At 39.7% G+C, this 24,072-nt stretch overlaps 1 protein-coding gene across 1 annotated transcript; it reads right to left on the reverse strand.

Annotated features, from left to right (window-relative positions):
- Nucleotides 1–6,339: 6,339 nt before the first annotated feature.
- On the reverse strand, nt 6,340–8,960 carry HSD5 (hydroxysteroid dehydrogenase 5). The gene is made up of 6 exons (XM_078578438.1): nt 8,305–8,960; nt 7,995–8,187; nt 7,826–7,911; nt 7,629–7,760; nt 7,385–7,549; nt 6,340–6,665 (listed from the first exon to the last, which is right to left on the reverse strand). The coding sequence occupies exons 1-6, from the start codon at nt 8,485–8,487 to the stop codon at nt 6,399–6,401; spliced, it is 1,026 nt and encodes a 341-aa protein (XP_078434564.1). The 5' UTR covers nt 8,488–8,960; the 3' UTR covers nt 6,340–6,398.
- Between the last annotated feature and the right edge of the window lie 15,112 nt (nt 8,961–24,072).

Genomic DNA, 24,072 nt, shown 5'->3' on the forward strand with positions numbered 1-24,072 from the left:
CACTTCCCTAGTCACCATCACGTCCTTGGTGCAACCAACGTCACCTTCTCAGATTAGTGAAACAGAAGCTATGCCGCTCCCCGTGATTGATCAAAGGTCAATCACCGCTCTCAATGATGTATGACGGATAATCAACACTAAAATTCAAGATATGATATCAAGATCAATATGTCAGCCTTTTGCTTTCCAAAATTTCTACTCAGATCACAAATTCAATCCCACTAAAAACTTCTTTCAAGGATTCAAGATCAATCCTTCACACTCTTTCAAGAAATCACACAAATTCACCACTAATAACAAGAATGTGAAGGAAACTATCACTGTATTCACTAAATGGGTGAATGATGAAAATGAAAAACTTCCCTTATCAATGGAAAAGCACAACCACGCTGATTTCAGGGGAGAAACTTCACAAGAAGGAACACTTTCTTCTTCAAGAGTAGCACAAGAGAGATGGTTTTCAAAAGGGATACCTCAACCCTTGCTCCGAAGGAATATTTATAGTGCTAGAGGGGTAGGTTGTAATTTTCTGAGAATTTTTTTAAAAATTTGAGCTTAAAAGGAGCTGTAATTAATTTGTTATGATTTTTCAAAGTTTTATAGAAAGTTTCCTTAATTAAAAAATTAATTATAGTAATTAGTGCTAATTAAAGTAGTTAGGTTTAATATAGGAATTCCAAAAGTCGGAAAAAATATGATTTTTAGAAATAACAAATGAATTTTGGAAAGTCAACCGTCGGACCTGACCTTTGGAATAAATCGAACTTCCTAATTCGATTTATTGGGTCCAAAGTAAGTTAAATATAGAAATTTTATTTCTATATTCAAGTACACACGTGGCGCACTGGTCAAGCGCCACGTTGCCAGGGCGGAGGTCGCGGGTTCGAATCCCGCCCGCCCCATTTTTTTTCTTTATTTAAACTTTCTACCGCGGACCCGACCGCGGAGTTAACTGGTTAAGTCCGCCCGTCGGGTCCGCCACTAAGGCTAATGGGCTCTGCCCATTTAGGCCTCATTGGGCCCTTTATAACCCAAAATAAATCCAAAAAAAAGGTGATTAAAAAACCATTTCTCATTCAATAAAAATTATTTTAATTTCTTTATTGTTATTTTTTTGACTTTTTAAAATATAAATCAATGTTTTAAAGACACTTTAAAACATAAACGCCCTTTATATTATTTAAAACATTTTAAAAACGTTTTCAGAATATTTAAAAAGCATTTTTAATTATACAGAAGATTTTAACAATTTTTTTAAAATTATATTAATAGCTCTTAATATTTTAAAACATTTTTTTTAAGCATTCAAAAACCTTTAAAAACCTTTAACTTCAAAGAATTTATTAATTTATAAAGTCATGATTACTATTGTAATTTAATGTACATTAAAACACAAAAACCTCAACAACCTTGATGGAGAGGACTGTAACCAATGAAAATGCATTGCTTGGAGCGAAGACTCAATTTGTTGCAGTGTGGCTCGCAGGTTAGGAAAACAAAGACATCCAAATATTTTAAGGAAGTTGTAATTGGGAGGTTGATGAAAGAGTACCTCAAATGGGGATTTGTTGGACAGAAGTGGAGTTGGCATGCAATTGATGAGATAAGTTGTGGTAGAAGCTGCTTCATCCCAGAATTGAGATGGCAAGTTGGCATGATGAAGCATGGCGAGTGATGTTTCGATGATATGACGATGCTTTCTCTCAAATGTGTCCTTTTGCTGAGGTGTGTGCGGACAGGAGACCCGGTGGGCGATGTCCCTGTCTTGAAGATGTTCGGTCATTGCTTGAAATTCTCCTCCCCAGCCAAATGTAGGGCACAAAGCTTGGTGGATAACTGGCGTTCCACTAGAGCTTGAAAGCAGATAAAGGTTGCTAAGGCATCACTTTTGGCTTTGAGAGGGTAAAGTCAAGTAAACCTGCTAAAGTCATCGTCGAAAATAACATAATAAAGGTGATTTAAGTGAGAGCAGAGAGGAGCAGGTCCCCAGAGATCCAAATGGATGAGCTGGAGAGGTTTAGTGGAGCGATGGGTGGAAGTGGAAAAGGGGAGCTGATGAGCTTTTGATAAATGACATGAAACACACGTAGAATGTTTTGATAAGTGTATTGTCTGAAGACCAAACTGTTTTATGATGCGATGCAAAATGTGAAAAGACGGATGCCCGAGACGACGATGCCATGTATCCAGTGAGCCTGTTCATCTAGATAGGCACATGGAGATCATGGCGAAGGGAGCGTGTACATTCCTGCATCAGTGCTGCCTCGGAGGAGGACCTGCCCCGTAGATAGAACCTTTACAAGGCAATGATCAGAAAAAAATTCTATAGAGACTTTATTATCATTGATAAATTGACGAACAAAAAGAAGATTTCTAGTGATTTTGGGAACATGGAGAATATTATTGAGATGGAGAGGGCAAGAAGAAGAAAGGAGAGTAGCTGAGCCAGAGGAATTGAATTGCAAACCTGTGCCATCGCCAACGTAGAACTTGTCTGGCCCGGAGTAAAGTTTGGGATCGATGACTACATTCGGGTGAGGTGTGACATGATGTGTTGCGCCGCTATATGGGTACTAGTAGGAGGTTGGTGTGCCGGAGGAAGATGCACTAAATGCCTGTGGTGGAGGTCGATGTGCAGAGTTGAATGGTGTGGAAGGCCGGAAGTAGGCTGTGTCGGAGTAGGTTGGTTGTTGAGTGTGCGGATCCTGAGGTATGTGAGTGCGATTGAATCTTTCATAGCACTCAAGAACTCGATGACCATTCCGAGAGCAGATTTGGCATCGTGGAGGGGGTCGACTGGTTTGATTGGTTTGATTCCCATATGCGTGACTATTTCCACGACCTGTTGATGTGCCAAATCCACCGCGCCCTCAATTAGTATTATCTGACTTGCCTCGTTGCTGATGGTTTCTGTTTGCTGATGAGGTTTGAGCTTGGCTAACCGTAGCCGGGAAAGCTGTCGTTGACTCCTTAAGTGCTTGATGACGCGTGAGCATAGCGTCGTGATCACGAAGGTGAGACAACACTGTCTCCAATGTCATCGGATGAGGAGAGGCATGGACCGTCGTGATGACCGGTGCATAATGAGGTCCAAAACCTCAAAGAAGGGCCCTGATGAGGGTTCGTTGGTCGACTCGTTCGCCAGAGGCTGCCAGGGTGCTGTTGATGGTACGAAAGGCAGAGACGTATTCTTCGAGGGACTGAATCCCTTTGCTTTGAGTATGGAGTTTTCCTAGAAGCTCCTGAACTCTTGCTTCAGCGGAAGATGCAAAGTCTTCAGCTAGTATATCCCAGGCTTCTTTGGCGGTGGTTGCTTTGGTTATGCATCCGATAACGGATTCTGTCATGGATGATACCAAAAAAGCTAGAACGTGTTGGTCGAAGTACGACCAGTCAGCTTTTGGATTAAAGGCTTCATCCGATGGGTCATCTGTGATATGAGAGAGTAGTCGATGATATTTCAAAGTTGGTAATACCTGGATTTTCCAGATCACGTAGTTCTCCTTTGTGAGCTTGATCGTTGGGATCAATGCAGATGAAATCCATGTCTTTGGTCTTGATGGCGACGATCTTTTGGTCGCTGCACGAAATGAATCTTGGGAGGATGAGTCGAAGATGCTTCCTTCTTCTAGCAGATCATCGTAGAGATCTTTAGGCTTTTGCTCTGATACCATGTTGAGAATGGTTGAAGAGAAACTGAGAATGAGGAAGGAGGTGAAGAGAAGAACCACCAACTCAATGCTCGATAGATAACTCAAATGCAAGAGTAGATTAAGAAGAAGAAGTGTGTCTTTGTGAGTACATCAGGGTTGAATTTATATATCTTTAGGACGTCCCTTGAACGATGGGTGTATGAGAAATCAACAGTAATAATGGTTTTAGGAGTGATGATGGCTCATGGGAAGATGGCGTGTTGGAAAGAGGCGGCGGTGTGCCGTTGGGTCTGTCACGAACTGGCGTGTCATCACTATGCGGCTTGACACCTTTTAAGTAGCAAAGGAGGTGTTTAAAATTTTCCAATCGTCATAGGTTGGTGAATGCATCTTCAGACGGGCCTTATTGACAGAAAATGCTATATCAGGGTTTGTCAAAGTTAAGTATTGAAAAGAACCAACAATTTAATGATACAAAGCATAATCTACCCGAGAAGAGTGACTCGGAGAACTAGGAGAAGGTTTGGATAAGCTACATGGAGCGAAAGAGGTTTATTGAAGGCCATGTTGGACCGGTGAAGAATCTTGGAAGTGTACTTCGATTGGGACAAAACATATCATGTATCATGTTTAAGAAATTACATACCACTAAAGTAATGAGCAGGGCTAAGATCTTTTGAAGCAAATGCAGACTGTGATTGACATACTGAGTGAGTGATTTCAGATGATTGGGGTGATTTCAATCCATAGAGATCAAGATAAAAATAGGACGGATAGATGCACATTTGAAGAAAAGAGAGGCGTCCATTTTGGACCCAAAAAGGCCAACGACATGAAGGAAAGTAGATACTTTTGTGAACCAGGTGTCAAAGATAATGATGACTCCTCGAGAACAGCCGTACGCCCGCCGAACTGCTCCACCAACGACTTGACAGTGAAGTTTCCAGAAGCATGCACGGATGCCGCCACAAGCCTCGAGCCACACCCTTCTCAGGCCCGAACACTTCGCTCTATGACTGCTCTCGCATTGTCCCAAGGCGCTACACATCTTCCACTACGGTCTGACACGACTGCCAGCTCCAGCCATCATTCCCGACAACATGGCGCTGGGCACTGTGGTTAATGCAGTTATTAAATGCATTGGCGCCCTTGCTCTCCTATAAATAGCTGAACATTTCGTTGATTAATTTCTATGGGATTTTCCTCTTCAATCTCGATCTCTTCTTCTTCTCAATCCCTCTCTTTCGTTACAACTCCTTCTATCACCAGGCATGCAGGGACTGATTAAGGCCATAAATTGACTTTTGCATCTGACACACATGAGTTGGACAGTTCGATTCTTAAAGACCGGTGGTTTTTCCATGTATATAACTTCATTGAGGTCCCTATGAAGGGATTGGACGCATCTAATTGACGGATGTTTCAATTGCAGCAAACATCAATGGACGGAAGGAGGCGAATGGTGACATGCTTTATCACAGGACTGAATATGTGGGTAAAATCAAAACCCTCTTGTTGGTAAAACCTTGGGCAACAACGCGGGCTTTGTACTTATCAATGGCACCAGTGGAAGTGTATTTGATTCTGTAGACCCATTTGCATCCAATCACATGGAGGTTGGGATTCCTGGGAACCAAAACCCAGGTTTTAATTCTCAGTAAGGCATGCATTTCGAGAGTCTTGGCATCCATTTAATGCAGGACTTTTGGAGGCAATAGAGAAAGGTATATAGGTTCCTCCGGGGTAGCTAGCTGTGACTGGCAGTGAAACAGAGTGTGCTTGAAAGGTTCTGGCAGGGGAGAGAGTGCTTGAAAGCTGTGAATGCTAAGCATTTAGCGTGTGAAGGTTCTGAAGTTTTGGAAATCATACTTAGCGGGAGAGAGGGCAAGAGTGCAAAAGGGAGGGACTGAGAGAGAGAGAGAGAGAGAGAGAGAGAGAGTTTGAGAGAGAGAGAGAGAGAGAGCGATTGAGAGAGAGAGAGAGAGAGCGATTGAGAGAGAGAGAGAGAGAGAGAGAGAGAGAGAGAGAGAGAGAGAGAGAGAGAGAGAGAGAGAGAGAGAGAGAGAGAGAGAGAGAGAGAGAGAGAGAGAGAGAGAGAGAGAGAGAGAGAGAGAGAGAGAGAGAGAGAGAGAGAGAGAGAGAGAGAGAGGGAGTGGGAGCGGGAGAGAGTGGAAGAGGGCGACCACGACTGCGAGATGGAGAGGGGGGGAGAGTGCGAGGAATGGACTGCGAGAGGGAGAGAGGGAGGACGTAAGAGAGGGAGAGGGAGAGAGCTCAGCAGAGTGAGAGCAAGAAAGAGGGCGAGAGAGGGAGAAAGAAAGGGTAAGCCTTGGTAAGGCTTACCGAGTTGGGCAGCGAGGATGAAGCCCGTGAATGGTGGCAGCAAACGGTGGTGGCGGCCCTTAAAAGGTTAACCGACGATCCAGTTCGGTCTACATAACTTCGGTCCTTCCCTATACAAGAGTATTGACAGTATGGGAGCTTACGACTTGTCTATATAACCACCGTTATAGTTAATTCTCAATACATATAGTTAGCACGAGATTTTTATACATATAACTCGGTATTATGCCCATTTCATTTTGAGATTAATCCGTTTGATTATTCTCCATCGTAGATGTTTCGCGATATTCAACACATCCGATAGAAGAGTGCTTTATTAGAGCTCTCGCTAACAGTGACCGGTTCTTCGTATTTTATTCTGATAGAAATGAAAGGAAACATTGAAGGGGAAAATATGGTGACTTATTCGATCTTTAGTGGCGGCGGAGAAGAGTGAGTAATGGTGGTAGGCTCTTCGCGCTTTGTGCCTACGCCGATGGCGGAGGTTTTTCTGGTCGGTTGGGCGGCGAAGAGGAGGCGGAAAGTCCAGGAAAGAACGTCGGGGGCGAACACTCTGTAGAGCTGGAAGATATCGTACCAGCTGGGAAATCTCACGTTCGCGTCTCCTCTGCACGCTCCTGCAACTATCGACCTCGCGAATTCCTCCACTTGGCCTCCCGCGAACGACGCCTGAAAGTTATTTTTCTTCGTCGTTGTGAGGAGGTTGCTTACAATGATTTTCAGGATGATGATTTTCATGATGATGATGATAATGATGAGGGAAAAAAAAGGAGGAAGAAGATTAAGAAATGATTTCAACTGGAAGTTGTGTAAGAAGAAAAAAAGACGACGATGATGACGATATTAAAGAAAATAGTATAATGATAATGATATCTGTTGAGAAAAGAAGTCGATGGAGCAGATGAAGAGAAGTTGTGCAGCAATAATTTCTGGCAGAACAAGACCAAGACGAGGAGGAGTTTGAGGAAAGAAACTCCGTCAGATGTTGCGGCAAATGATATAGATTGTGATTATGGCGATTATACTAATGAAAATTATTGTTCTTCAGACGTAACAATGGATCTTCATTTCTTACTCCAGTTCTAGAGGAAGTCTAGAAACAATGGATCTTCATTTCTTACTCCAGTTCTAGAGGAAGTCTAGAAGCAATGGATCTTCATTGCCTCTTTTGAATGAAGCCGACGGTTGTCTCCTTAATAAAAATAATGAATAGGACGATGATATGGCTGTGATGATGATAATGATCATTATGGCGATAATGACGATGGAAAGAAGTTCCTAAAGAACTAGGAAAGAAGATTATGTGGAAGAGAGAATTTGGAGAAGATATGTTACGAGGATGATATGATGATCATGACGATGTGGAAAAGGAGGAGGAGGAGATGGACCTCTCTCTCTTCTTTCCACTGCATCTCGGCGCCCTCCTCCAGCAAGAACCGGCCACCGATCATGTCGCTTCCAACCCAGCCGTGGGTGGCCACGGTTATCCCTATCTCGTCCTTCACCTCGTATCTCAGGGTTTCGTAGAAGTTAACCAGCGCCGCCTTCGCCGCCTGCGAAGGAGCCAAAACCCTAATCACGAGTTCATCTTCACCGATAAACCAAACCAGAAAACGCAGACGATAATCTCACCGCGTATAGGCTCATCCTCGGCAGCGGTAACCAGCTATCCACCGATGCGTTCACTACGATCCGCCCGTGGCTTCTCCGTAGGTGCGGAAGCGCCACGAAGCTCGGGTAGACGTTCCCCCAGAAGTTAATATCCTGTCAAGTTTTCAATTCTCACCTTCCCGACGTCCTCGTTTTAAGAATTTCAGGTGAACTCTTACCATAAGGTGGGGAAAGACGGAGGCGTCGGTGGCTTCCTCGAAGAAGAAGGTGTGGCCGAGGCTCGCGGCGTTCACCAGATGATCGACTGCACCAAACACCATCTCCATCCGTCAATCTGTCTAAAGACGATGAATTGGAGGGTAGAGATGACGAGAGAAGGGATCTCACGGTGGCCGAAGAAGCTGACGGCGTCGCCAACGAACTTCCTGCAGTCGTCGAGTTTGACGACGTCGGCGGCCATGATCAGGACTTGGCGCGCGCCGAGGAGTCTGGCGTTGTCTCTGATTCCCCACAGCCGATTCTCCCTCCTCGCCACTAGAACGAGATTCGCGCGACGCCGCGCGTACTCGTACACGATTTGCTGCGGGACGACGTGCAAAGGCTTAAGAGTTCTCGCTCCGTTTGTCAAGGAAAATCGCCATCCAAAATGTTGAAATTTTGTTCATTTTAGCGAGGTTGAGAAAGGGGGAAGACTTGCCTCTCCGATGGCGGAGGAGGCGCCGGTGATGAGCACGACCTTGCCGTCCATGTCTTCTCTGTATAGAGTGCGGAAGAGCCATTCGCACGCGTGCAGGAAGAAGAGAGTCGGCCATGAGAAGGCCAGCATGATCAGCCCTGCTGGAGGGACGATCAAGTTTAGCAGAGAGTTGAGCCAGTCCATCTTCTCTCTGCGCAGCGAGAGAGAGAGAGAGAGAGAGAGAGAGAGAGAGAGAGAGAGAGAGAGAGAGAGAGAGGATAAGAAGTTAAGGAGAGGCAAGCGCGAAAGACGGGGGGGAGGAAGGATGGAGGATCGGAAGATGTCAGCTAGTGGGACCAAATGTGGTTATGCATGCCCGCCATGGCACACGTTGAGCATGCGTCTCTTCTGGTCGACAGGTGGTGAAACGCTTTCTAGCTCTATGTCTATCTCTCACGCTCTTCCTCTCTCCACCTCTGTCTCTCTCTCTCCCTCCCTCTCTCTCTCTCTCTCTCTCTCTCTCTCTCTCTCCCGCTCTCGCGCACTCTCTCTCTCTACCTTTCTTTCTCCCTGGCTCTTTCTCTTTCTCTCTCTCTCTCTTTGCCTCCTTTTCTATCTCTTTCTCTCTCTCCCTCTCTCTCTCTTTCTCTCTCTCTCCCTTCCTCTTCCTCATTCTCTCCCTCTTCCTCATTCTCTCTCTCTCTCTTTGCCTCCTTTTCTATCTCTTTCTCTCTCCCTCTCTCTCTCTCTCTCTTTTTCTCTCTCTCTCTCCCCCTTCCTCTTCCTCATTCTCTCTCTCTTTGTGTCGCTTTTCTATCTCTTTCTCTCTCCCTCTCTCTCTCTCTCTTTTTCTCTCTCTCTCCCCCTTCCTCTTCCTCATTCTCTCTCTCTTTGTGTCGCTTTTCTCTCTCATTCTTTCGTCCTCTCTCTCTCTCGCTTTTCCCTCTCGCTCCTCCTCTTTCTATCTCTCTCTCCTCCTCTTTCTCTCTCTCGCCTCCTCTTTCTCTCTCTCTCTCTCTTTATTTTTCTCTTTCTCTTCCTTTCTCTCCTTCTTTCTCTTTGTCTATCTCTCTCTCTGCTTTCTCACTCTCACTCTTTTTCTTCCTCTCTCTCTCTCTCTCTCTCTCTCTCTCCCTCTACCTCTTTGTCTATGTATCTCTCTTTTTGCCCGTCTCTGGTTGCAGTATGCCACCAAATGGGAAAACCTTTAACATATAAAAAATGACGAGAAGCCGGAGAATTTAATCTGACCACTTCCTACAAAACTTATTCCAATTCGCTTTGTAAACTATTGTAATATTTACGAATAGTTATCTACAGAAGATGTATAGCCAGCTAGACCTCGATTTCCTCACCAGGAAGGTCACTACATGCAACGAGCAATGAGAACGTGGCAGGATAGGAGGGTGAGGTTGAGGGGGGAGAGAGAGGGTGGGGGGGGGGGCAGAAGGGACAGAGAGAGAAAGAGAAAGAGAAGGAAAAATATGAGCTTACGCTGACATTTTTGCACACCCTACATACAATGACACTTTTGGATCTAATTGGTATAGGACATTGGTAATGTATATCGTACATAAAGAGGAGAGAGAGAGAGAGAGAGAGAGAGAGAGAGAGAGAGAGAGAGAGAGAGAGAGAGAGAGAGAGAGAGAGAGAGAGAGAGAGAGAGGAGAATTGTTTAACCACAAAAGTATAAAAAGTTAAGATATAGTCCTGCCAGATATTTTTTGAGCTCAATGGTATATCAGTTGAGAGAGAACATTGGCAAAAAATGAGACCCAAGGGATTTTGTGGGATATGAAATTATTAGAGGAAGAAATGTATTGGAGGGTTAAGAGAGTTTTGAAGAACAATATAATAATAGCAATGATATAGATATTAATTCACAAAACTCTGGCAGAGGTTCTCATGAGAGGTCACTTCAGATATGAGCTTGCAGACTTGGCCATTAATGCTCAACCCATGATTGAGCTCATCCTTGGCCCAAATGTCCTTGTTTTGTATTACCATTTTGTGAATGATAACATGTGTTTTTACATTATTTGTCATCACCATATGCATCTAAATTAATGAAATAATGCATGCTATCATATATATTACAAAGAATTATATTATTCACACATCAATGTTTGTTCAGATTTTCTTTCATAGGTATGTGATTTATTTAAGTCCAAAGTTATGCTTTGATGGTTTATTTCTGTGCGATTCAGATTGTAAGGGTGTGTCGAATTATCCTATTGGATAGCGATGCAGGTTATTGGGTTGTAGATCAGGGGCCTGTGTGAGCAGATCAAGTCTTAACAGGCCAGAAAAAACAGGCTCAAAAGGAAATTGAGAGCCAATCACAAGCCTTTAGGAGCAGGCAGAACAGGCTAGAAGAATGGGGCCACACAGCACTGGTCACATAATTGTGCCTGTACAGCAGGCAAAACAGCCTAAAGTGTCTTGGCTGACTTAGTCCATCCAAAAATCTTTTTGGTATTTGGATTGTGTGAAAAAACTATGCTATTTGATATACTTAGATCTGGATGCTTAATTCAAGCACAATCTCACATTAATTGATTAAGAAAAAGGGAGAAAATGCTGACGAAATCAGAGGCTCTACTATTTGGATTTCTTTAAATAAATCCACAAATTTGTGTAAATATGATAAATTCAGAAGTAAACCAAGTTTTCCATTCATGTTTAATTCCATTGATATCAAAAATATATTAATCATTTAATCTAAAACACCTTAGATTGGTATATGAAGACAAATATCCTATTTCTTTGTTTTCTTTCAATATTTATTACTAGTGATTCCTGATAGCACGCAAATTTATAACATAAAATGACCCAGTTTACACATATATTTAGCTCAAAATGGATATATTTGCAGTTTTTATTGAACTAAATTGAGTAATTTCGCCTTCATTGTGTTTTTATGATGCCGTGACATTTCCTGATTTTTGTGTAATTTATTTCATATTTTTGTGTAATTTAAAAAATTATCATAAGGAGATGAACTCTTAAAGGCAAAATATAACTTTCTGTTTTTTTTTAAATGATCTAAATGATTACTCATGGCTTTACTTCTGTTGGAGGGCTTATTTATAATTTGTCTAAATTTGTAAGGTCGCAGGGGCATAAGTGCAATTTATGCCATTTGAGTTGAGAAAACCCCTAACCCTTCAAATAGTCCTTTTTTGTTCTTCACCAGGGGTCTTTTGGCATTCCTTTGACTACAGGTCACCAGCAGGAACGGGGGAAGAGCTTAGGCCCAAGCTTTGGCATTGGGAGATGCTCAAGCTTGCTTTGGAGAGGGAGACCAAGTCGAGCTCAACATCGTAGCGGATCGAGCACCACCCGGCCTAGGACTGGCGTAAAAAAATGGGGTTTGTGTGATGATTTTGATGAGAGAATATCTTGTAATCCCCTCCAAGGAGAGTGCATTAGGACTATTTCCTTATTCTTAGGTTTGTTTGATTCTCATTCCAAAGTTTTCTGAAAAACAAAGACATCATCTCCATCATTCATAGTTACACATCCATTCCAGTTCTCTCATTCCCCCTCATCACTCTTTCCTCATCATTCAGCCACCCATTCACCACCATTTCAACCCCACAGGAATCTACCCTCAGTTCTACGTCCATTTCCATCATTTCTTCTCTATTTTATCATCAGATTCGTCCATCCTTCTCCTCGCCCATAAGGTGTTTGATGAAATTCCTCAATGGGAACTTTTCTTTAAAAGGCAACTAAAGGCTGTAAAAAACCTATTCAACTCATATCAGTATTACTAAAAATTAATCTATCTAGTTTTAACCTCTTTAAATCTCTAAAATACCTCTCCATTTCCTTACCTACAAGTATCTCTTCTTCTCTCCCTTCTTCTCTCCTTAGTCATCTACCTCATTACCTAAGCTCCCTGAGGATTCGACCCTTACTTATCTCTATACTAGTGAGGAAAATATAAATTTATTGCATGAATTCAATATACAACAACGACACGAATTTTGAGTTCATCAATTCCCTTGCTAATCCATCAAAAAATCTTTCATCTAAAAAATCACATCAAAAACAAAGTTTGGAAGCAAAAAATCTAGGTGTGGCCGTGGACTCACCACCATAAAAATTTCAAATTTTTTATAAACTAATGATTCTATCTGAACTATAATAGTGCACTAATATATGAACCACTACTCGACAAGGCTAAATCAACAATTTCAGAAGTCCAATATGTTAGAGGATGGATACCAAGGATTCAGAAGTACAGGACACATAGATAATAAGTGGGAGATGTAGGAATTCAAAATTTGAAGTTTGATGAAATGATACATATTTATAGATTAGAAGGTTAATATTAATATACATAAGAATGTTATATTCTCTTTTTTAGATTTCATTGACAGAGATTAAAGTGACATAATTTTTGTCTTACTCACTGCGTTCTCACTCCTTTACTTTTTTTTTTTACTCTGACATATAATTAAGATGATATTAGTTCCATACCCCGTACACAAATAGCCTCCTTGTTTCAAACTGAGAAATGACATAAGGTTCTGAAATCACATAGCTGGCCATCTATTTGACCTAATAAAGAAATTTAGAACCCAATATGTCCTTCAAAATACTATTTATTTTTAGGGGGGCATCTCATTGCTACTATCCAAAAAATAATGAAAGATGTATAATGTTTTGATTGATTTTGAATTTAAAGTATGTTAACATTATTGATATAATGTCCATTTTGTGTTATCGAATATGGTCTCAATTGGATTGGACACTTCTTTCATAGAACATATTTGTAAAGACAGTGAGTTTAGAATACAACAGTGTAGCCGTTGAGTGTTGTTCATGTAATGAATATTCCTTGAAAAGAAGAAAACTTAAACTTCATTTCAGGTGAGAATTCCCATAAATGAGTTGACTTTAACTTCTATTTTGTTACAGCACCGAAGGATGGCATTAGCTGTTAGATTTGTGGCGTTTATGTTATATATTGCTACCAAATTGGATGTGTGTGGAGTTTGAGGTTGATTTCCTGCAATAGATGCAGAAGCCACATCAGTTGAGCTGATTATTATATACTTAATGAATATTCCTTGAAAAAAGAAAACTTTAACTTCATTTCAGGTGAGCATTCCCATAAATGAGTTGACTTTTAACTTCTATTTTTTTTACAACACTTGAAGGATGGCATTAGCTGTTAGATTTGTGGATGTGTGTGGAGTTTTATGTTATATTGCTACCTAATTGGATGTGTGTGGAGTTTTAGGTTGATTTCCTACAAGAGATGCAGAAGCCACATCAGTTTAGCTGCTTACTTAACAATATATTTGTACCAAGCTTATGAGATGGAGAACGGAATGGTATTTTTTTTTATTAAACTGCAATAAATTAGGTTGGAGCTTATCATGAACAGATGGCACTTGTTGGTGGGTGATATTTAGAAGGGCAAGACAGTATGTGTCAATAGAGACAGTTAAAAAAGGATGTCTCATGCAATAGTAGGCCATCTTCTATGGTGCCATTGAAATAAGAAAAATGTGCTTCACAACTGTCAAATGTGCTTCAAAATGGTTGTGTATAAAGTGCCCCTTACAGATGCAATAATGAATAACTGACAAGCCCTTAAACCTTGTGGTCATGTGTAGCATCATATTTTGGATAAAGGTACATATTAATATGAGACTCAGGAAGGAAGAGCGATTGATTTTTAATTATCTATATATATGATATTCAATAGTGAGCTTAGTTATTTATACTGGCAGATAATAATATTATTATTAATGCTAAAAATTACAATCCCCATAATATTTATGCTCAAAAAATATATAATATTAGGACCATGGAATCTAGCAACCGCATTATTTGGCTACTATTAGATTCAGATTCAGATTCATGATTCATGATTAAATGATAATTGTCATAGAACCATCCCTACCCTTAATTTTCATACATGCACAGACATATTTTAAAAATGATATGTCTTGAATATGTTTTGAAAATTTGTGAGGCAAGATAATGAAGGTAATGAGCGGTCTAATTCAATAACTTTTAGGATACCTTTTTAATCGTTAATTTTTTTTTATTTCAAAAAAATGAATGGAAAATTTTGATTTTGAAAACCCATAGATGGATCCATTTAAATTTTGTCACCCAAAATTAATATTAAAAATGTATTAAGATAAGCAAAAACTGAAGCTGTTGCATCATTTAATCATGAAAGAGAGCTGAGTGAGTAAACTGAAGTTGTTGCATCACATATCAGAATTTATCAGTGCTAAATGTCTTCTGAAAAATGACTATAGGACTCTGGTAGTGGTGTTTGGTAAATATTAGGGTTTATAGCTGTCAAAATGGTCATCAACATGATGAGTAAAAAAACTCCATATGAAACAAAAACTGGGAATTTAATAAAAGACCATGGGGATTTTCATGAGTGTGTGATATGTGATGGTACATAAGTGGCCGGGAGTAAAAACTAAAAGTGGCACATGAGTGATCTGAATACTACTAGTGTAGGTTGGAAAAATATATGATGGTACACAAGTTGCAAGAATATAGATGGTTTAGATGAGATAATATAGAACAGAAAGGGAGCCAGTGAAATGAAGATCTGAGGTAGAGGTGATGTCAAGGAGAGGGTTGGAGGGAAATGGATGTGAGACACCAGTATTTAATTTAAGAGGGGAGTTTGAGTAGTGTTAATGAAAGTGATGGAAGGAAAGGAATAGGAAATACCAAAGTTTGGGTACGGATTGGAAGATAATTTGGATAAACAATGGAAGTAATGAGAGTTGTGGGTGATTGGAGTAAAAGATGAATGGCGGGTGTTGGTTTAGAGTGCTCAGCTCTTGGGGAAGTAGGATATTCAACTAGAGAATAAGGCAAAAGTGAAGAAGGAATACCAGGATGAGAGTAAAAAAGGTCAAGTAAATGCCAAGGCTCAGGGTGTGGTCAATTATAGGGGCGACGAAAATTCTGAAAGATGGAAATAATAATCACGGGGAATTTCATAGACTACATAAGGGAACTTTATCTCATAAATAAGACATTTTAATATATTTATACTGATAAAGTGTTAAAAATAGAGATAAAGTGTGTGATTTAAATTGAGAAAATTTAAGATGTTAATATTGGTATTGCCTTCTTATTTTTGAGTTTCTGTAAAAGTCAATATTTTATATCTTTTTTATTGTTTTATAATAATTCTTTTATGATATCACTTATTTCCTTTATTTTTCTTTATATCTCTATGTATAGTTCGCAAATAGTATCTATACCAGAAAATAATTTATTTATTTTATGAATAACCTTAATTAATTTAAGGAACTCAACAATAACTGAAAAATATTTAATATTTATTTTTTTGAGAAATTAGGTGAAATTAAATAGATACCTTGGAAGGTTGAAAACTAATGGGCTTAGAAAGTTTACCTATTTTAGAGTGTATTTTGTCAATGAGGAAGTGCATAAACGGGCGTCATGTTGCCTTTGGTTGATTGTTTCAATCATCATTGTATGCGATGGAAGAAGGCAAATGAATTCAACATCAATCAATAGGACATATGATCACATCACCCTGTGTGGAACTGATTCCACCCTTGAGTTGCTCCCCAAAAGAGTTCATTCAAGTCGTTTATGTGTTAGGCCTCTAGATATATCCTCACTATTGATATGATGATGGATCTCCTTTTTTATTCTTCTCGAACTCTTTTTTAAGATCTATTATAAATCCTTACCACCAAATCCCGCAAGTGGAGCGACTGGATTGAGGAAAAAAATAAGAAAGGATGGGCACCTAAAATGAGTGCCCCCCTTTATTTATACTAATTTTGTAACTTTTCAATAGAAACATTATCACTTTAAGTTTTTCCACTGAAGTCCATAGTTCTTATGTGTGACCCTCTAGAACCATGTATTTTTATAGTTAATAACCCTTATGCCTCATTAATATTTATTAACCAAACTTAGTAACTAATTGTATCAGCATATGGATCATTTGTTCAAGGATCAGTTTAACCCAATTGATAAATTAGGTCTTCCAGCCAGTGGGATGCCAAGTTAAACCTTGTGCTCTTGAATATATAGAGTATTGAATAAACTCTCTGATAGAACCTTTATCATTATTGGTTGCACTATATGTGAAATCCTTTGTCCACACAAGACTCCCAAATGACTTATATAAATCTTGATCGTCAAAACCTAATATGTCAATCCTGTCAGTACTGATGCATTATGGAGATCATTCTTGAAATATTTCTCCAATATCTCCACTATCCTGGAAATGGATTTATTGCATATTATTCTTTGTAACACCTGCTAATATATTGAGGCAGAAGTTCTCATCTTCACCACTCAATCAACTGTGTGTGCTTCTTTCTATATTTGAGTTAGAATCACAAATAACATGCTAATTTTCTGATGTTACATTTATAAACAACATAATTTTATAAGAAAACATTAAATTGAACTTATTTAAACATTTTTAATGAAATATAAAAAATGTTTGTTGTATTTTAAATGCCTAGAATTGCATGACATGTTAGCAATCCACCACACAAATCAGAGTATAGAGAGAATCAGATGGCTCAGATTGCTTCAAATTTAAACAATGATAAATGTCTAGGAGTTTCGAGCTGAGAGTTTAAGGGGAGTTCCACCTTTCCCTCCTCTATCCATCGACCATCATGAATCTATAAGCAAAACCCTTCCATCATTGTAAAAATAATACCCTTGAATTTTGTTCCTAATTACAATTAAAGAAGTGATTAGCCCATTTAAAATCTCATTTGGGTCCATTCTTGTACTTCCCATCAAGACATGTGTGGAAAAAACACCACTCAGTCGGTTGGGCATGTGACCACAGGTTAGTGTGACCTTCATTTTTTTCTAGCTCACTTCTTCATCAATTTCCTAGGTTATTGTTGCCGATATCTTAGGTTTCCACTATTATACGGGACACATCCAACTCCTTGGTTATCATTGCTGACAGCCTAGGTAGATGATATCCTCCCTCTCTATCGCAACAGCAACGGTAAAATCTTTATCACTCACCCCTGCCCTACCGTTTGTCGATGTATATCCGACATCATCTCTGTTCCAACCAGCAAGTTATCTCTTTCATTCACTCCACTCCACTCACGTCATCACTGTCAACCATCAGTCGGCACTCCCAAAGTGTCAGCTAACATATTTTAGTTAGATTTAATTAGCACTTTAAACTATGAATTTCTATATAGCTTCCAACATTATTTTATAAATTTATAATAAATTAGGTTAGTAAGATTAATATTTAATGAATTTTATAGAAATATTTTGAGTTATTTTCCCTAGTTTGATTTATTTACATTAAATGAAATTCCTAAAATAAATATAAAATTTAAAAAATTAGAAATGAAAGATAAAAGTCACTTATTCATTACTTGCTCCCTATGTGCTTGCAAGGAAATTTTTTAAATATTGTAGTGGAAATCAGAAGCCTTAAAGGAAATATTTAACCTTAATTTCTAGTTTATCCAAACATGGATTTAGTGTATATTCTTCCTTAATTACATCTCCTCATTTCTTGAGGACATATTCAGCACTTAATAAACTTTGTATACTTCTTACTCTATCTGTGCTTAGAGTTATTTGAATCCCATGATTGAGGGCTCTTAAGTTCTAGTCAAATATACTTATTCATCCACAATGTCTTTAATGCCTCAGGTCAAAGAACCACTTAGATGACCATTACATGAATCAATATGACTGACATACGGATCGATTTAATGAAATCTTTCCTTAAAGAGAAACCAACCTCAGTCAATGTCTCAACACAAAATGTCCACATAGTCATCCATACTTATTTATCGAATAAGAATAAATAATCATAATTCACTAAGTTATTACACATATTCAGGGACTTCAGTACAAACATCACGTAATAATAATACTAAATTAATATTTAGTGAATGAACTTAAAAGGAAATGGAAGTATGGTTGGCTTGATGGCCACATAATATCTATCACCTTCAGTAAGGGAAGTTAGAGGGTAGTGGGTAGCTCATTCAGTATCAATTACCCTCAACTTCCCTCAAAAGAGGGTGCAAAGAATTTGAATCTTAGAACTTTTTTTGAGTCAGCCAACATGTTTTTCAAACATGTCATTATGGCCACTTGTTATTATCGTCCTTAGAACTTACAAAATCAACCTATAAATCTATAAAAAAATCCAATTTTTTTCTTTCTCAAGTGGCATCAATCTCTCATGTCTCTTTTGTGTTCTGTGTGAATCATGATGGACTTTCCTTTTCCATTATGAATGAAAGTCATCAAGAGAGAGTTATTTTCCATAGTGGCATCATAGAAGAGCACTTGATGGCAATGCACTAGAAGGCCTAGGTGTCGATGCTGATGGAAGAGGATTTTTTTGGCAGGTTCCTTATCAAGAGCAAGGCGGAAGAATAACGTGTGATAAAAGACTCTACATATAATGTATGCTCATCCTCAGTAGTGGCAGCTAGCTCTCCACTTAAGAACTTACGATGAAAGGCCTGCAAATTATCTTTTAGTAAATAGGGAAACAAAGCTTGGATTCTTTCGCTCAAGATAACCTTAATGTTCACTACCTTGTTGTCCATGACTTCTTGGTGGAGGAGGTAGCAGTGCTACTTGCATATATCGAGAAGAGGATGTGAAAGGTTATGGAAGTCAATGAGGGATGCATAATAAAAGTGAGATAAATCATAAAAAGGCTGGGCCTACCTCAATCCAGAGAAAAGTTGTATGAGGCGGAAGCTCCAAGCACGGTTTTTAAGATGAGCCTTTCCAGCAATGGGGCTTAGGGACTGATATGATGATTGGTAAAAATAAAAATTTTCCAATAAATAAGACATTACAAGTGAGAAGCAAAAATAGATAAAACTTCTCAAGGGAAAATGAAATTGGATATCACAATAGTTTGAAGTGCAAGTAATTGCAAGGCATTTATCATGCTTAGAAGTGAGGATAATTTCAGGAAAATAACATGCTTAGATTTTTGGGTAATTCAGTAAACTGAACAGGCTTCTTCAAGTTATAGATGAATAAACTAAGAAAAGCCACAAGTGACATGCGAAGGAACAAAATTCAAATATAGAGTAATGAAAGGTTGAGTTGTATTCACAACCCAAGATAGTACTTACAAATAGATGATATTTAATGATATTTTTCTCCAGATAATTATAGTGCTATGATTGTGATATTTAGTGTCTTAGTCCTTATCTGGATATCGAACACAATATTATTATGGCCAGGTTACACGTCTTAATGTGATCGGGAGTGAGTTCTTTAGTACAAGTGAAATAAGGTTGCATATCATTCTTGACTTAGTTGTTTACAGTATCTGGTCTTAGGTTCAATAACTTATTAAATTTAAATTGATGCTGGACGTTGTTGGGGATGTCGTCCAACGGGTAAATCCCTAAGGATGTGTAACTACGTGATGCGGAAAACCTAGGTAAATGTATGTGCTGGCCCCGACTCGTAGGGTTTGCCAAACTCCAAGTTTCGAGGCGGACGTCCAGTGACAGTGATAGTGACCTCCTAATCCTCGTCGGAGCGAGGATGGAGACTATGGCATCGAACAAAATAATTTTGTTGGCACTCATACGTAATGGGCGGGCTCGACCCGTACCGAAGAACTCGCTCAGATCGTAGTTTTCACGATATAGTCTCTCACATAATCTAACCCGAGCGCGATGGAGTGCAGCCAAAAATATACTTAAAGAAATAATAAAACTGATGAGCAAAGGCAATCGATGTACCTCGTCGGCGTAGTCGCCCATCGTCGATGTATTCGTTAGTCCGATGGCCGGTGTAGGCCGATATGGCAGAAGTGTGCTGGAGACGGCACAACGTCGCTCGACAGGCATCAAGCACGGCGCTAGAGCGTGATGCGGGAGGGAGGCAGTGGAGTTAGGGGCTGAGGAAACACGACATGAGGTAGTGCAACGCAATGCAGACGACGCGACTGGATGCTGATGGTGCGGCTCGTGGAGTTTGGCGAGTGTTCAGATAGAATGTGAGGCGTGCGAGCGAACGACACCGGTGGCCGAGCAGTTCAGGCAGGAAACCGGTTGAAGGTGCGACAGTCACATGGTGACGTGAGGGATGGAGCAGATATGTCGGCGAGCTAGTGGCGCAGTGACTGGCGCACGTGGTCTCAAGGCATCGGCGGGCGTCGGGTGCAATCGGGCGGTATCGCGAACAGCCACGCAGCTCAATCGCGAAGGGACCCTTTGCGTTGTGAGCGCTTGATGGGGTGCTAGCGTTCGACCACAATGCAGGTACAGGTGACCGATGGCAACATCGGCGGCCAGATATCATCACAAGGGCCAGGTATAGCAGCAAGAAGATCAACTGCAAGTCAGCGAACCTCTCGCTACCGGTCGACAGATAGGCGGTTGACCAACACGACGTGCGGGTGACCAGCAAAGGGGCAGTTGCAGCAGGTGTGATGCGCGGAAGTGGCCACCTAGACAGTGGTGGCACTTGCAAGCACTGCGGCTGTGTCAAGGCCAGCGGCAACACACATCGGTGTGTGCAGTCATCATGCCTTTGACGCGTGGGGTATGCGGTACAGCACATGATCATTCGACGGAGTTTCACAGCCACGCGTTGGGCGTGCGCGGCTGGCCCACAGCGAGCGGCGGGACACCAGGGATGCAACCAGGGGGAGGGAGGGAAGGAGTTGCGACCTTCTCCCTTCCCCTTTCTTCCCTTCTCCTCTCTTCCTCTTCCTTTTCTTCTTCTCTTGTGAAGCTAGTTGGTCAATAGAAACTTTTGACTTGAAAAAAACTGGTCTAACTGACCTAGGGCGCCCATCTCTCCTTATATAAAGGTTCAAGATGGGCCCCCTAGGGGGAGTCCAATAAGGTGGTCCATTCTCATAAGGACCCCTTTAAAACAAAAGATAAAACACTGAAAAATAACTCACAAGATGACGCACGACAAGGCGACACAAAATGATACAACACATGACAATATGACCATGACACGATAAACATGGACACAACAAAAATGAACACAGAACACGTTAAAATGATGAATTAAATGAGCATGTGCTGACAAAAATAGAGACGTTCGAATGCACTGACGTGCTTTCACCCGGGGTATTTGAACCCGAGTGTCTTCACCTTCACCTAGGCGTGTCAGTCGGGTTGGACGCGAACCGGCGGGGCTATCAATGACGATGATGGCGGCTCTAAAGGTGTCTCCAATGGAGTGGGCTGTCATACTCCATCATGAATGTAACTCATTCTTTATTAGTTATTGCATTCAGGGAATATAACAGAGTTGTAAACCGCAATGACTTGCACTATCTTAGATTCATTGTAACTTGTGCTGCGGATAAAAATTTTGGACATTGTTTGGGGAGTTGGAAAGTTTTTCTTCCAGCATATCCTTTTGGAATGATTTCCTAGAGCAGAAGGTGATGAAATTGAAATGGAAAACATTAGAGATCACACAAACTTCATAGTAACGTTCCACTTGGACCTGCTGATGTTTTTGTCCAAGAATCAAACTTAAACTCCCTCTTCCAAGCTCTTATAGAAGAAGAATAAATTAAATAAAAGTTGGCACTAGTATTCCTACATCAAGCCATGAAAAGAAATCCAAGACAAGATACAAGGGGAGGGGGAAGGGTTTAAAATGAAATGCCCTAACTCCAGCCTTGATCCATGATATAATTATCCGGATATTGAGGGTTAGGATAACTTATTCACCAGCATAGATCCACCTCTTTATGGTTAAAATACAAAATTATACTTTCCAAATCTGAATTCTGAGTTAGGCTCATAATTAATGCATCTTTAGAATCTGGCTCTTAAAAAGGGCTTAAATGGGCTGGAATAATAAACTTCTTTTATTTTGGGCCTCTTTTATAGTTTGTAGAATGGCTTGGGGATAATTTCAAAGAACATGTTAACTTTATTAGTAATTTCATGTACTTTCTGTGTTTATATTCATTAAACTGATCATTGATGCATTTTATTAAATCTTAAAATGAATTATTACATTTTTATAATGAAGTTAAGAATTTTCTTGATTTTAAGGTTTTCAACATAATTTGTTGACATTAAATTCATAAATAAAAAATTAAATAGCATTAAAATAATTTTTATTTATTTAAATAATTTTAGCATTTTATTATATTTTAATAGGGATCTAAGGTTAGCTTTTCGCCTTACATTGAATCATTTCCAACACGCTGAGTTAGTTTATCCATCTTCACCATATATCACCCTCATCTATTATCATGTGCTCCCTACACCGTGATGATTTTTGTCACACATCTTTCTCCTTCCTTTTTCAACAAACACATATCATTAGGTCTCTAGTTTCTACCAATGTTCTACCTCATTCTCGCTATCTTTAGCATCGTATCCACTCGCGTTTACGCCACCCATCACACCCTTGTTACGATCCCATCTCACTTCCCATTCTTGTCCATCTTTAACCATAATTAAACATTTCCCATTTTATTCTCCACTCTCATCATGTATTCACTACCGTATACATAACTCTTCTCATCTTCGTGCTTCATCCAATTGAGATCGTATTTTCCCTAATATCTGTTCCTTGTGGAGACAACCCTTGCTCATCATTAGCTAGTTAAATTATTTATGAGTATTGGCTTGTACTTTTTATTGATTAAACACAAATTCTCAAACAACGTAATTTTTCCTCAAATTTTGAGTTTATCAATTGGTGGCATTGCCGGGTAACAATTGCCATTAGGGATTTTACTCTGTTACTTGGTGATTTTCTTATGTTTATTTATTTATTTTAGATTAAAAATATCTAAACATGTAGTGATTGAATTTATGTTTTATAGGATAATATCGTGCATTATTTTTTGTTGTGATATTTAGTTTAGAAGTTTCCCTAAATTCTACAACTTAATGAAGTTGAACGGTGGGAAACCTCCAATAATAGAGATATGAGTGATTATGTGGAAGATGATGTTATAAATGAGAATTTTGGACATATCAATAGGAGACAAAGGTTAAATGAATATTCTATTCCTCTAGGATATGAACCTCTAACAACAATTAAGGCTCTGATTGCGGAAGGGTCTAATTTTAAAATATACCATCATAGGAGTCAATATCTTCCTACTTTTCATGGCTTATCCCAAGAGAAACTCTATAAGCATTTAGAATATTCACTCTTATTTGTCAAACCTTCCATTTCCGTAATGTCACTAACAAAGTAATGAAAATGAGATTATTTCCTTTCAGCCTTCATGATAAAGCTTGTGCGGGGTTTACTTCTTTATCCGTTAGTTTTAATGGTTGGATGGAAATGGAGATAGCTTTCTTAAAAATATTATTATGTTGGAAAGACTAACACATATAGGAGAGCCATCAAAGAATTCAGCCCAGGATCCAACGAGTCCTTAGGAGAAGTCCGGGAGAAACTAAAAGAACTAACACAAAAATGTCCACACCATGGCATAGAAGAATGGGAGATTGCCCAAACATTTTATGCAGGGTTACGAGATCAAGATGGGAAGATGATTGACACGGCTAGCGGAGGTACGTTCATGCACAAATACATAGATGAAGCAATGGAAATTTTAGAAACCCTTGCAGAACATGACGCTTATTATGCCACCCTCAACCGGCATGGAAGAAATCAAAATGCTATAAAAGAGGTGGAATGATCGAGGTAAGTACAGTTGAACCTGATTTACATATTTATCAATTAGTTAATGCAGTTTCTGATTTTACTAGTCGACATGAGGCACCTATGGGTCAAAATTGAGGCACATATTTATCA

This window comes from Wolffia australiana, chromosome 7 (assembly GCF_029677425.1).
Source record: "Wolffia australiana isolate 7733 chromosome 7, ASM2967742v1".
NCBI lineage: Eukaryota > Viridiplantae > Streptophyta > Magnoliopsida > Alismatales > Araceae > Wolffia > Wolffia australiana.

What these genes read in the sequence shown, in the direction of transcription:
- HSD5 (XM_078578438.1), bottom strand. Translation starts at nt 8,487, where the DNA reads ATGGACTGGCTCAACTCTCTGCTAAACTTGATCGTCCCTCCAGCAGGG. An exon ending in CCTCCTCCGCCATCGGAGAG is followed by an intron (nt 8,188 to 8,304) that starts GCAAGTCTTCCC and finishes GTCGTCCCGCAG; the next exon opens with CAAATCGTGTACGAGTACGC. An exon ending in CCGTCTTTCCCCACCTTATG is followed by an intron (nt 7,761 to 7,825) that starts GTAAGAGTTCAC and finishes AAAACTTGACAG; the next exon opens with GATATTAACTTCTGGGGGAA.